Genomic DNA, 13,946 nt, shown 5'->3' on the forward strand with positions numbered 1-13,946 from the left:
CACACATACATATACACATATAAATATATATATATATATATATATATATATATATATATATATATATATATATATATGTATGTATATATATACATGTATATATATACATGTATATGTATATATATATATATATATATATATATATATATATATACATATATATATACATACATACGTTATATATATATATATATATATATATATATATATATATATATATATATATATACACATATGTATATATATTTATATATATACATATATATATATATATATATATATATATATATATATATATATATATATGCATGCATACGCACATACAAATATATATAAAAGAAAGCACTGTGATATATATTGTATAATAAATTTTTTTTTTTTTCTGCTCTGAATATCCTAGTGTGTTTTTATTTTTGAGGACATCAAATAATCAGTCATGTTTGCTATTGAGAATTTATAGCTGTCACTCCAAAACGCGTTAATGTAAATAGAAATATGATATCCAGGAGTTTTCCAATCAAATAACTTTAATATTTAACAAGACACGTTGCAGTTCTATAAATAACAGCAAATCACTTTTGCACATACTGGTGTTTGAACTCAGAGCGCTAGAACCTTAACTATATACAAGAAGATATTGGTTTCAAATTTTGGCACATGGTCAGCAATTTTAGGGTAGGGGTAAGTCGGTTACATCTAACCCATTATTCAACTGGTACTTATTTTATGGACCCTGAAGGCATGAAAGGCAAAGTCAAACCTCAGCAGAATTTGAACTTGGGACGTGACGACGGACGAAATGTGGACAGGAATTTTGTCCTGTGTGCAAACGACTCGCTCGCAGCCTTATATAGGGTAAGATATTGTTGTATTTACCACTCTGTAGAGTATAAGTGCTATACTTCCATTGTAATTTCAGTCATATTTAGGTTGTTTTACATGAACACAGATCCTCAGTATATGACTGGTACTGCATTTTATTGACCTCGGAAGGCTGAAAGGCAAAGTTGTTCTTGGTGGGATATGAACTCGTAAGTAAAAATTACTGTAATGAAACTTTGTCCGATGTCGCAACCATTCTTTCAATCCACAGCCCAGAGTTAAGCAATCAATAAAACAACATTATTACGAATGTTCGATCTGGTGTATTCTGTAAGGTATATTCTGTAAATATACCTTTTCAATAATTTGGGGAGGAGACAGAGTACAACGTAGATTTGATATGAAAAAAAAAATGGGTTCACCACAGCTGGAGAATCTTCTCCCATACGCTTAGGGCCCAGTGTTTGTAAAGATATGTAGCTGAGTTGATGTGTTGATTCAACTGTCGAAGCACACAGCCAAGTGTGTGTGTATTTAAGTGGAGAAGGCTAGCCACTGGATTTGGTTAAAAAGAGACGATGAGCGATGGCTAGAGAAATATTGAGCTTTGTTTTTAATAACCAGTTGATCTAGCAAGCGGGACCTCATATCAGTGAGGGGGGAAGGTGCGCATTGATGCCGTCGAGAGGTAGGCCCCGAAACGGCGTGCATTCTCTCCTGATGACCCCATACACTTGCTGGCTTCCGGTATGCGGAGTTCTCGACTGGTAGCACTTGCATGTGCGAGTTGTTTGCAAGACATCTAGAGAATCTCAGAAAGAGAATCTTTGGACCGTCGTACAAATCTTCACTGCATTTAATAGATTGGATTTAAAGGAGACTAAGGGTTGTACATGGATTAATCAATAGTAACAACAAAACGATGACAAGAGCAGTAATAGCAACAACAACAACAGCAACAGCACTACTAGTAGTAGCAACAACAACAACAACAACATTAGCAACAGTTTTTGTTGGCACTCCGTCGCTTACGACGACGAGGGTTCCAGTTGATCCGATCAACGGAACAGCCTGTTCATGAAATTAACGTGCAAGTGGTTGAGCACTCCACAGACACGTGTACCCTTAACGTAGTTCTCGGGGATATTCAGCGTGACACAGTGTGACAAAGCTGACCCTTTGAATTACAGGCGCAACAGAAACAGGAAGTAAGAGTGAGAGAAAGTTGTGGTGGAAGAGTACAGCAGGGTTCGCCACCACCCCTGCCGGAGCCTCGTGGAGCTTTAGGTGTTTTCGCTGAATAAACACTCACAATGCCCGGTTTGGGAATCGAAACTGCGATCCTATGACCGCGAGTCCGGTGCCCTAACCACTGGGCCATTGGGCCTCCACGTCAGCAACAGTAATAGTAGCAAAACAACGACAATGACTACTGTAGCAACATCAACAACAACAGCAACAACAATGATAACCACAACTAGAATTTTCTGAAATGAAAGACGATTCGAATTGCTGGAGTCTTACCTGGAAAAACTTGACCACTTTGCACATGACATTGCCGGCATACCATGATAATGTCATCTTCCATATGATATCAGGTAACACGCATATCAAGCCGTTAGATAAATCTGTAAAAGAATATCAGAGAATTTCAGTGTCTTTAGAACACAAACGCGCGTGCGCACGCACATGCTGACATATATTTGTAAATGTCTGTTCACACACATTACATTCGTTTAAGACTCTATGTATGTGTGTGTGTGTATGTGTGTACATATATATATATATATATATATATATATATATATATATATATATATATATATACAAATTAAAAGGGTAAAGGATTATCAATTTATTAATTAATAAATTAATTAACAATTAACAATTTTTACCAAGCCCATCGGTATGAAAGCACCATTATTGGTGGAGAACTTATTTAAAAGCTCATATATATTTATATATAAATATATGTATATATATATATATATATCGCTATCAAAAATATCGCTATCAATCTGGAGTAATAATTTGTAGTTTTGAAATCAGTAGTTCTTTGACTGCTATTTCTGAATTCTCAGTATGTTGGAGAAGCAGGTTACTGTCAATCCCTATATATTTATGATTATAAATTTTTTACCGAAGAAGGTTTTTTCATACTGAGCTACCCGGCAAAATTGTTGATTATTAATTTTATTACTAATTGACGATTCCCTGCCCTGCATATCTATATATATATATATATATATATATATATATATATATATATGTACTGTTGTGTCTGGGGAGAGTCATTCTCTTTTGGTGGCTTATAATTTAACACACTCACCGGTAAAATTTCCACTTATTTCTTTTTTATTTTTCTAAAAGATACACTTCTATTTGTTGTTTTTCCTCCATTTTCTGATCGTCTATATATATAGTATACTGTAATGTATATTGTTCTACGGTCTAACGACTCTGCTAGTTCGCATCCTTCCTCACAAAAAGCTGAGTAATTTCTGGGTTCGATTCCATTGCGTGGCGCTTAGGGCAAGTGCATCTGCCGTAGCCGCGGGTTGAGCCAAGTGAATTCGTGTAAACGGAATCTATGTGGAAGCCTGTCGGATGGGCTATACAAGTATTGGAAAGGGACAGCCTTGACACACTCGTACTACGCTAATTTTACCTGAGAAATACATCAACAGTACTCAAACTCGTGGAATACTCAGCCACCTTACACGTTAAATCAGTGAGTTGGTCGTGCGTCTGATCGAACAACTAGACATAAATAGGTCGTAATCAATGAAAAAAAACAATTATATATCTAGAGTGGTGATATGTAAATAAAAGTATTAACTAATACGTTGATTTATGATAGACAATAGTGCATCGAGATTTGATTGGTTGTCGAAAAACCGTTAGAAAGTGCACCCCGCATCCTTCTATGCACAAAACTTATATTTTCATCTTTTCAAGTACGAAAACTCTGCAAGTTTCCGATTATTCATTTTAATATGTATAAATCACATATAAGTAAGAGTTTTAATGTTGATGAATATATTTTTTTTTAAATTACATGACGTTGCTCCAAGCAAAAGCAAATCAATTATGTGGGAAATAAAATATTTCAGACGTCTCGTAGTTGGTAATTCAGCAATAAATATCGATGGAAATGTTCGCAAGAATTCACCGATTTTAATCTTTCGATGAAAATTGCAGAATTTTGTAATACAATGCTCTGTTGATCCATGAGACAGAGATAGTATCTTATGGAACAAATAATATAGGAGGACGCTTGTTCTATATTGAATACATCAGTTCTATATTTATTGATATTATCACACTCTAAACTCCAGATATATTTGCGCAGTAAAGTGGTAAACTATCTGAATGAATACATATGTTGTAAGTAGGGATTTTTAGTAAGTACGATATAGCTTTTTGTTTAACTGTTATCTACTGGAGAGATATTAGCACGATAAAATTATACTTTAGAAAGACAAATGTCGTTGAGTAGAAAGATATAATGGTTGTTGAAATTACATAGAAACCAATTTTGCATGTTCATACTGGAAAGGTTTCCTTTATACATACCGATTGTAGTGGAGGTTTGGTTGCAACTGTAGCCCACCTTAACGATAGGTTTATTAAAGATCTTGTGATATTTACGTTCTATGTAGGACAGTCTCCCTTACACATTCACTCACACAAATATTCACATACATATGTACATGCATATATCTCCATACAGGCACAGTCTTTTTACACACACACATACAATGACATACATGCTTGAATACATACATACATACACCTATATGCCGGTATATACATGCACACATATATACATGCATACATAATTACACACACTAATACATACATATATTTCCATCCATGAACAAACACTCTTAAGCACACACTACGCATACAATATCATACATGCCTACATACATACAAACATACATACATACATACATACATACATACATACATACATACATACATACATATATTTCTATACATGCACAGATACTCATACACATACAGAAACTCACATGGTCAATCGTGTTTACGACAGATTGAAAGCATTAAACCATGGAAAGTGAAACACTATTTCATCTACTACTGGAGATGCTATCAAATATATTAGAGATAAATGTTTATTAATGCATAGATATATATGAGTAAGCTTTTACGAATGTGTATGTGTATGCGCGTGTTTATGCGCACATGTCTGTGTGTTTGGCAGCGATTAAGCCCATATGCTTCATTACGAGTGTGTGCGCGCAAGTACATACATACATACATACATACATACATACATACATATATACATACATATATATATATATATATATATATATATATATATATATATATATATATATATATATATATATATATATACTATATGTAAGAGTTCAATCTTCAATATCCACGTATTTGGCTAGCTGTCCCCAGCACATGGCTCAAAATCATGAGGTAGTGAGTTCGATTCCCGGATCGGGCTGTGCGTTGTGTTCTTGAGCAAGAAACTTTATTTCACGTTGTTGCCACTAACGATCCTGCCAACTCGCCGACTTCACGATAAGAGAAAATATTGGTTTCAAGTTTCAGCACAAGGCCAGAAAGTTTGGGGGCCGGTAAGTTGATTACATCGACCCCAATGATCAATTGGTTCTTATCGACTCTCCAAATATGAAAGGCAAAGTCAACCTCGACGGAATTTGAAGTCAGAACGTAAAGATGGAGGAAATGCCGTTAAGCCTTTTGCGCGGTGACCTGACGATTCTGCTTGTTCTCTGCTTTCATAGTAAGAGAAAGTATTAAAATAGATAATAAAAAGATGTGTTTGTAAATGAGTGTGTGTGTTTCGAAGAAAGAAATATATATGTCTAAGGGCGGTGTTGTCATTCATGATTTAGAATTATTTTGAAAAGAATTAATTGACAGTAAGTCATTTGGGTAATTTGTATGTTAGAGACCAAATGAACAAAACTGTTATCCAAAAGAAATTAAATTTCACATACAAAGACATGAGGTAAGTGAGTAAGTTAATGGCCTGTCAAAACATTTTAAATAGCAAAATATGTGAGGATACTAAAAAGTTGAATTAATATGTAAAAAACGAAAGCTATGATAATAACTGAAGGTTATTGAATATCATTAGAACAAAAAGTAGAAAAGAATAAACGTGTATATTTGGTTACGTAGATTTCGATGTAAAAGAGAAGATTTTTGTGTTAACGCTGTAGCTATATTGATTATTGACAAGTAAAATTTGCAATTAAAATAAATTAAAGGTGAATAAATGCAAAACATTTTAATGTTGTAATAATAGAAGGAAAGAAATATTTCGAAAATGCAGCATAACGCATACACATATAACATATACCAACGCATATATAAACACTCACAAGCACATATACACACTTACAAACACTCACACATACGCATACGAACATACATACACGTGTATGTATGAATATGGATTATAATGAAATTATATTAATTTAATTCTTTAATCTACACAAACATAATTTGCCACTAAAACTATCTTGACAGACCATTTGCGCCCCCCTTTATTTCAGTTCCTTCATCATTCTCGCTATTAATATGTTTTATGTTCGTTTGTTATCTGATATCTTAATTAGCCGAGAGCTGAACAGTTTGTGGTTGGCTCTGAACGTCGGGGAGTCAACGATTTTAGGAAGGAAAAGAGAATTTGGCAGAGATAACTACGTGAGTGAATTAGAGGTCATTTTTTTTTTCATCTTATTTCCTTCATTGCCACAGAAAATAAATTTCTTCCGATCTTGTTGCTAACATAATAATAATAATAATAATAATAATAATAATAATAATAATAATAATAATAATGATGATGATGATGATAATAATAATAATCTTTTCTATTATAGGCACAAGGCCTGAAATTTGGAAGTGGGGCGGATTGTCGATTACATCGACCCAGTACTTATTTTATCGACTCCGAAAGGATGAAAGACAAAGTCGACATCGACGGAGACGGACAAAATGCCACTACGCATTCTCCCTGGTGTGCTAGCGATTCTGCCAGCTCACCGCCTTAATAATAATAATAATAATAATAATAACAACAACGTTTCTCTGAAAGAAATGGAAAAACTTTCAAAGTACAACGACCTGGAAATAGAGATAACTCGAATGTGGAATCTAAAGACAGAAACAATTCCTATCATAGTAGGCGCCTTAGGTATAATAAAAAAATATTCAGACAAATACATAACAAAAACACCAGGACTTACAAATATATATAACATACAGAAAATTGCACTACTGGGTACTGCACACATTCTACGCAAAACACTTTCAGTACAGTAAAAATAAGAGCACCACAGCAATCCACAGCACATACCCAAAGCGCACAGAGCTGCGCTCGGTAGTGAAGTGAAAGCACGTTATAAAAATAAAACTACTGAACCATAATAATAATAATAATTGGGACCCGTGAAAATTCCACAAAATGAATAAGATTAAGAGAACCTATTTAAGAAAGATAGGATGATTTGCTGAAAAGTACCTCACCATGCTGCAAGATGAAATCAGGCCAGCTATCAGTACTTGGGAGAATATTGAAGAATTGATTTTTGCGCAAGATGGCGCTCCCCCACATTCTGGTATTGTTGTTCGTGAATGGCTAAATGCCCACTTCCTGGAAGATGGATGGGTTGTCGAGGCCCTGATTTCACACCCTGAAACTTTTTTCTTTAGGGTTGGTTAAAAGAGCAAGTCTACTCTACCAAACCAACAACTTTGGAAAAACTTGAAGGACGAATATGAGAAGTTATGTCTTCCATCCCACAAGAGTTTTTAACTGGATATAAACAACATGCTTAATATATATATATATATATATATTATCAAAAGGATTCCAACATTCCTGTCACAACATGGGACCTTGAAGACTGCTAAAATGCAAGAAAGTATACTAGTCTTTTAATATTTAATATTTGATATTCAATATTTCATTTATTCAATAAGACAATCAATACTGCATTTCATTTTACTATACCTACTATATATACTATATATTCTATATCCTACATTAATATTATAAGAATATAAATAAAACATAAAAAACAGAGTTGGAATTCTTTTGAATAATATATTTCTCTATACACTATCATACAAAACCCTTATATATATATATATATATATATATATATATATATATATATATATACGCACATACATACATACACGTATATATATATATATATATATATATATATACACACACACACACACACACACACACATATATATATATATATATATATATATATATATATATATATATATATATATATGTATATATACAATATATACGTCGTATATACATTTTAACGTAAATATACTGTAGAAAACCGGAAAACTGGTATTCGTCTCGAGAAAGTATCTCGTTTAGACATATAATGCTAAAAAGCACAGAAGAATATCAGTAGCAGATGGATAGCGTTCAGCAGTGGTGGTAGAACCGCTAAATCTAGATTTCTGATTCTTTCAGCATTTCTCTGTCTTTCTTCTGTATGTCCACGTTAACGGAGATATACAGAATACTATTTTAAACTAGTACTACTTTCGTCGCTAATATCGAAAATGTATGTGTGCATACACACACTAATACACACACACACACACATACATATATACATTCGTAATGTTTATATGCCAACAGAATGTGGTAGTCTTATAAAGGACGATGTTACTGTTGTTTTAGCCCCAGGAAAACATCTTTTCCAGCTGGCTATCGACACGCAGTTTGTATCCGTATAGCATTTGCAAGAGGAGGTCATCGCTCCCATCTCTAGCCTTACGTGATACTCACAGACCTAAGTTTCTGGATATTATCCGTCCTCAGTGTGAGACAACCACAAACTAGTGACGAAAGCTCTTTCCACTTGCAAATACTATATATTCTTTAAGCGACACACAGTCGCTGATCTCGTATTAAGAAAAAGAACAAGTTTTAAATTTCTGAGCGAGAGAAATACAGTAACAGTACTGAATAGTAATGTTTACATGGCAACAGAATGTGACAGTCCAATAAGAGTAAAGAGAATATGAAAATTTGTAAACTACATGAAAAGAGTATATTGATTGATGCTAACAAAGCTTTCGTATATGGGTACTCCACTACACACACACATACACACGCACACAAGCACACACACATATACATATGCATATACATTTGCGTATATATGTATATAAGTATGTATGTATGTTTGTGTATGAATATATATGAATATACATATATATACATATATATATATATATATATATATATATATATATATATATATGTATATATATATATATATATATATATATATATATATATATATATATATATATATATATATATATACACACAAACATATGTATGTGCATGTGTGTGTGCGCGCGCGTGTGTGTGTGTGTGTGTGTGTGTGTGTGTCTGTGTGTTTGAAAGCTTTAGTGATTAGGGCACTGGATTCGGGATCGTAAGATTGTGGTTTCCATACCTGGACCGGTTGATGCGTTGTATTCTTGAGCAAGACACTTCATTTCCCGTTACTCCAATCCACTCAGCTGGCAAAAATGAATAATCCTGTGACGACCGGCGTCCCTACCTTGCTGGAAATGTGTCCGTATAGCATATATATATATATATATATATATATATATATATATATATATATATATATATAATAATTTTCCCAGAGGATGTAGCAACCGTTACCAATATAGCTAACGAGATCCTAAAGACTTAATAATAGTTATGTATGTGTTTTTTCGTGTTTTGTTCGAAGGGTAACCACTCCTGAAGAAGTGCCAAATGTCTAAATCCAATGGACCAGTCACTGGATAAGTTTGGCACAGAAATGTTAACATAGAGTGGTGAATAAATCGATATATCGAATTTGAAGTCTCTGTCTCTTTTGAATATGAAAATTTAAAAGTTTAAAAACCTTATAATATATATATATATATATATATATATATATATATATATATATATATATATATATATATATATATATATATATCAGCGGCCCTACAGTTGAGGCAATATTAGTAGATATCACTATCATCGTCATCATCAACATTATCATCATCATTATCATCATAATCATCATCATTATCATCATCATCATCATCATCATCATCATCATCATCATCATCATCATCATTGTTATTGTCATCATTTCTCGTCCTGGTCGTCGTGGACACCATGATCGTCATCATAGCCTATTTAGGTTCTAGATAGAACACAGACTCTCCGCATTAATTTGTCAAAGCACTCAGTTCTCTTCTTTTCTTTCTTTTTTTTTTTTTTGTTGTTGTTGATTTGGTTCCATATCATTCCTGCCATTTCCAGTTCCTCTTTTGCCGATCTCTGTCAACAAGGTTCATGGATGTCTTATTTTTCATTTTCCATTCTGGGTTCCAATTCCGGACTTGCCTCCACAAACAACCCTTCTGCTTTTCTCTATCACCTGTTTATTCAAAACCGCTTCGCAAACATTAATTTCGCAGCCAAGATTTCAAATTTACACTTGCCCCGTAAATATTGCTTTCAAATTTTGGCACAAGGCCAGCAATTTCGGGGATGGGGTTAAGTTGATTACATCGACTTCCAATGTTCAACTGGTACTTATTTAATCTACTCTAAAGAGATGAAAGGCAAAGTCGACCTCGGCGGAATTTGAACTCAGAACGTGGAGACGGACGAAATGCCGCTAAACATTTTGCCCGGTGGTCTAACGAATCTGCCAGTTTACTGCCCAAACTTAATTAATAATTATTGATTACAAATTTTGGCACGAGGCCGGCAGTTTCAGGGGAGGAAGAAAGTGGACTACATCAACCCCAGTGCCCAACTGGTTGGTACTTATTTCATCGACCCGAAAGGATGAAAGGGGAAACTGAATCCCGGCGGAATTTGAACTCAGAACGTAAAGGCGGATGAAATGCCGCTAAGCATTTTTTCCCGCCGTGCTAACGATACTGCCACACCCACCTCGCGTAAATCTTAATCTTTGATACAGTATCTAACTAAATTTACAAGTGATAAACTTCAAAGAAGGTAAGCGATCAGCTAACCACGCACTTTAACAAATGCAGTTTGTAAATGGAAAATTTATAACAAACTATCAAATTGCTAATTTAATATTAAATTCTTCACCGTTTTTTTTTTTAGAGAGATTGCAGTAACTGAAGCCTTGTGTCTTTGCTAGAAACTGTTTTCTCTTTTAGAGGTAGAAACTCAATAAATAAATAATGATGATTTGTATACGTTACACATCACGCATTCATACACATACATGCACACGCGTTCATAGACCCTCGCACACGCACAGAATACTTATATGTGTATGTGTATGCATGTCTGCGTATGCATGTCTGGGAGAGAGATTGCTTATCGTTTTCGTTAATATTGCTTTAACGTTTCGGATCATTTTTACTGCTGCTGTTGCTGCTGCAGTGAATACGGCCGCCTTTGTCGTTACCGCTGTTGCTGGTGGTGCTATCGATGTTGCAGCTGTTGTTGTCGTTGTTGTTGCTGCTACTGCTGCTGCTGCTGCTGATGATGATGATGATGATGATGATTGTTAACACATCAATGTGTTGATATGAGAATCTGATAGCAACAAAGGTCGTCCTTAAAGTACGAATCACATTGATCTTCAAACGCACACATGCACACATTCGCACACACCAACACAGACACACACATATACGCACAGACAGACAAACATACACGCATGCGCATACATAATATACATACACACATACAGATATGCATACACATGCACACACATGCACACATACACACAAACACATCAGCGCAGACACACACACATACATACACATGTTAATGTTTGAGCATGTATGCGCGAGCGTTTTGTAACGTATTTCTCGTCATTGCCTGAATCACGGCAGCGGTTGTTGTTGTTGTTGTTGTTGATGGTGCTGATGATGATGATGATGAGGAGGAGGAGGAGGAGGAGGAGGAGGAGGAGGAGGAGGGGAGAGGAAGAGGAGGGGAGAAGGAAGAAAAGGATGTCGTTAATGATTAAAGATTACAAAGAAGATAGCGGGTTCGTAATTATTATCACTACCAACACTACCACCACCACCATCACCACCACCGTCACCATCATCATCAACACCACCACTACAACCATTATCATCACCACCTCTACCACTACCGCCACTACCATCATCATTATTATCATCATCATCATCATCACCGCCTCTTCCGCCACCGCCACCACCACCACCACCACCATAATTATCAACACCACCACTACAACCATTATCAGCACCACTATCACCACCACCACCATCATCATCATCATCATCATCATCATCGCCATCATCATCACCATCATCATCGCCGCCGTTTCCCACAGCAACACCACCATCACTACAACCACCACCACCACCACAACCACCACCACCACCAACAACAACAACAACAACCACCACCACCATCATCGCCATCATCGCCATCCTCAACACCATCACCATCGTCGTCGTCATCATCATATTGACTATTATCGACATTTAGTTTCTAAAATACTTAATTGGTATGTTTGTTATAAGGAAAGCCAAACATTGAACTCTAACAATCTTTTCAGGCGTGGCTGTGTGGTAAGAAGCTTGCTCCCAACCACATGGTTCCAGGTTCAGTCGCACTGCGTAGCATTTTAGGTAAATGTCTTCTACTATAAGCCTCGGACCGACTAAAGCCTTGTGAGAGGATTTGATAGACGGAAACTGAAAGAAGCGTAGTGTGTGTGTGTGTGTGTGTGTGTTTCTCCCCTACTTCCGCTTGACAACCGGTGTTGGTGTGTTCACACCCCCGTTATGTAGTGGTTCAGCAAAAGAGATCGATAGAATAAGTATCAGGTTTTAAAGAGAAGTACTAGAGTTGATTCGTTCAAGGCGGTGCCCAAGCATGGCTGTAGTCTAATGACTGAAACAAATTTTTAAAAAAATAGATAAAAGAGTCCACTAATTAGTATCGACATCTTTGCAGTTGTAGCAATTACGATTGTTCCAGTTGTAGCAATTACAAATGGGAAAAACGCACAAATTACTTAAACTAGAGTGGTACGTTTAATTCTGGGTCGATGTCGTTCCGAAGATTTTCCACTTACTTCTATACAATATTATAATCAGTTTACTCTTTTACTCTTTTACTTGTTTCCGTCATTTGACTGCGGCCATGCTGAAGCACCGCCTTTAGTCGAGCAAATCGACCCTAGGACTTAGTCTTTATAAACATAGCACTTATCCTATCGGTCTCTTTGACAGAGTTTTTTCACCCAGCTCAGAGTTAGCTTTTCATTTATACGAGGAGGTGCTGAAAAGTTTCTGGTTTGGTGTAAAAGAAAATACAGGGGGACAGTTAATCATGATTTTATTCAACATATTTCCCTCTCGGATTCACGCACTTATTGCAGCGGTCCTTCAGTTTTTCTAAGCCCTGTAAAAGAACCCGGTAGGTTAGGCCTCCAAGCAGACCTTTCGCGATACCCTTAAAGCCAGGAACTTTTCAGCAGCCCTTCATATATTTGGAGTATTTGATTGAAGCAAGTATTGGCCTTGTAAAGGTATGCTTTATGGTTGTACCCTGTCGTTGACTTATGTCTAATGTCTGTTTTTATCTGGGGCGGGGTTTAAGGGTTAAATTTATTACTCAAAAACTGATCCATTTGTTTATTTAGAGACTTGTGTGACTGCAGTTGCAGACTTTTCCGTGACTTACAGAAGTAGCAGCTGGCGTCAACAACTGCTACACTCAGTGATTCTCAACCACATTTTTCTTCTTCGAATATTAACTCCTACGCTATTTTGTTTTGTTTTGTTTTTGTCTCAGATGTCCAAGATCTTACGAATTATAAAGTCTAAATATGTTCCAGTATAATCCATTTCAATCAAGAACTACATGTTATAGATGGCACTGTGAATGTGTAAATGGTACAATGGCTGTTTTTATTATTGAAACGTGTTATAAAAATATTTTTTTAATTCAGCCAAAATATTCCTTTCTCATTCACATTCAGACGACATTCACACACACCCACACACACACACACACACAC

The 13,946-nt window shown here is 35.4% G+C and overlaps 1 protein-coding gene across 1 annotated transcript in view; it reads right to left on the bottom strand.

The window, feature by feature from the left end:
- LOC106876599 (cardioacceleratory peptide receptor) overlaps positions 1-13,946 on the bottom strand; it is a 62,609-nt gene that overhangs the window by 23,153 nt on the left and 25,510 nt on the right. The window contains exon 3 of the mRNA XM_014925211.3: positions 2,347-2,450. Within this exon, the coding sequence (XP_014780697.1) occupies positions 2,347-2,450 (104 nt within the window). The remainder of the gene's footprint in view (positions 1-2,346; positions 2,451-13,946) is intronic.

The sequence above is a fragment of the Octopus bimaculoides genome, chromosome 23, assembly GCF_046866305.1.
Source record: "Octopus bimaculoides isolate indiv1 chromosome 23, ASM4686630v1, whole genome shotgun sequence".
Classification (NCBI taxonomy): domain Eukaryota; kingdom Metazoa; phylum Mollusca; class Cephalopoda; order Octopoda; family Octopodidae; genus Octopus; species Octopus bimaculoides.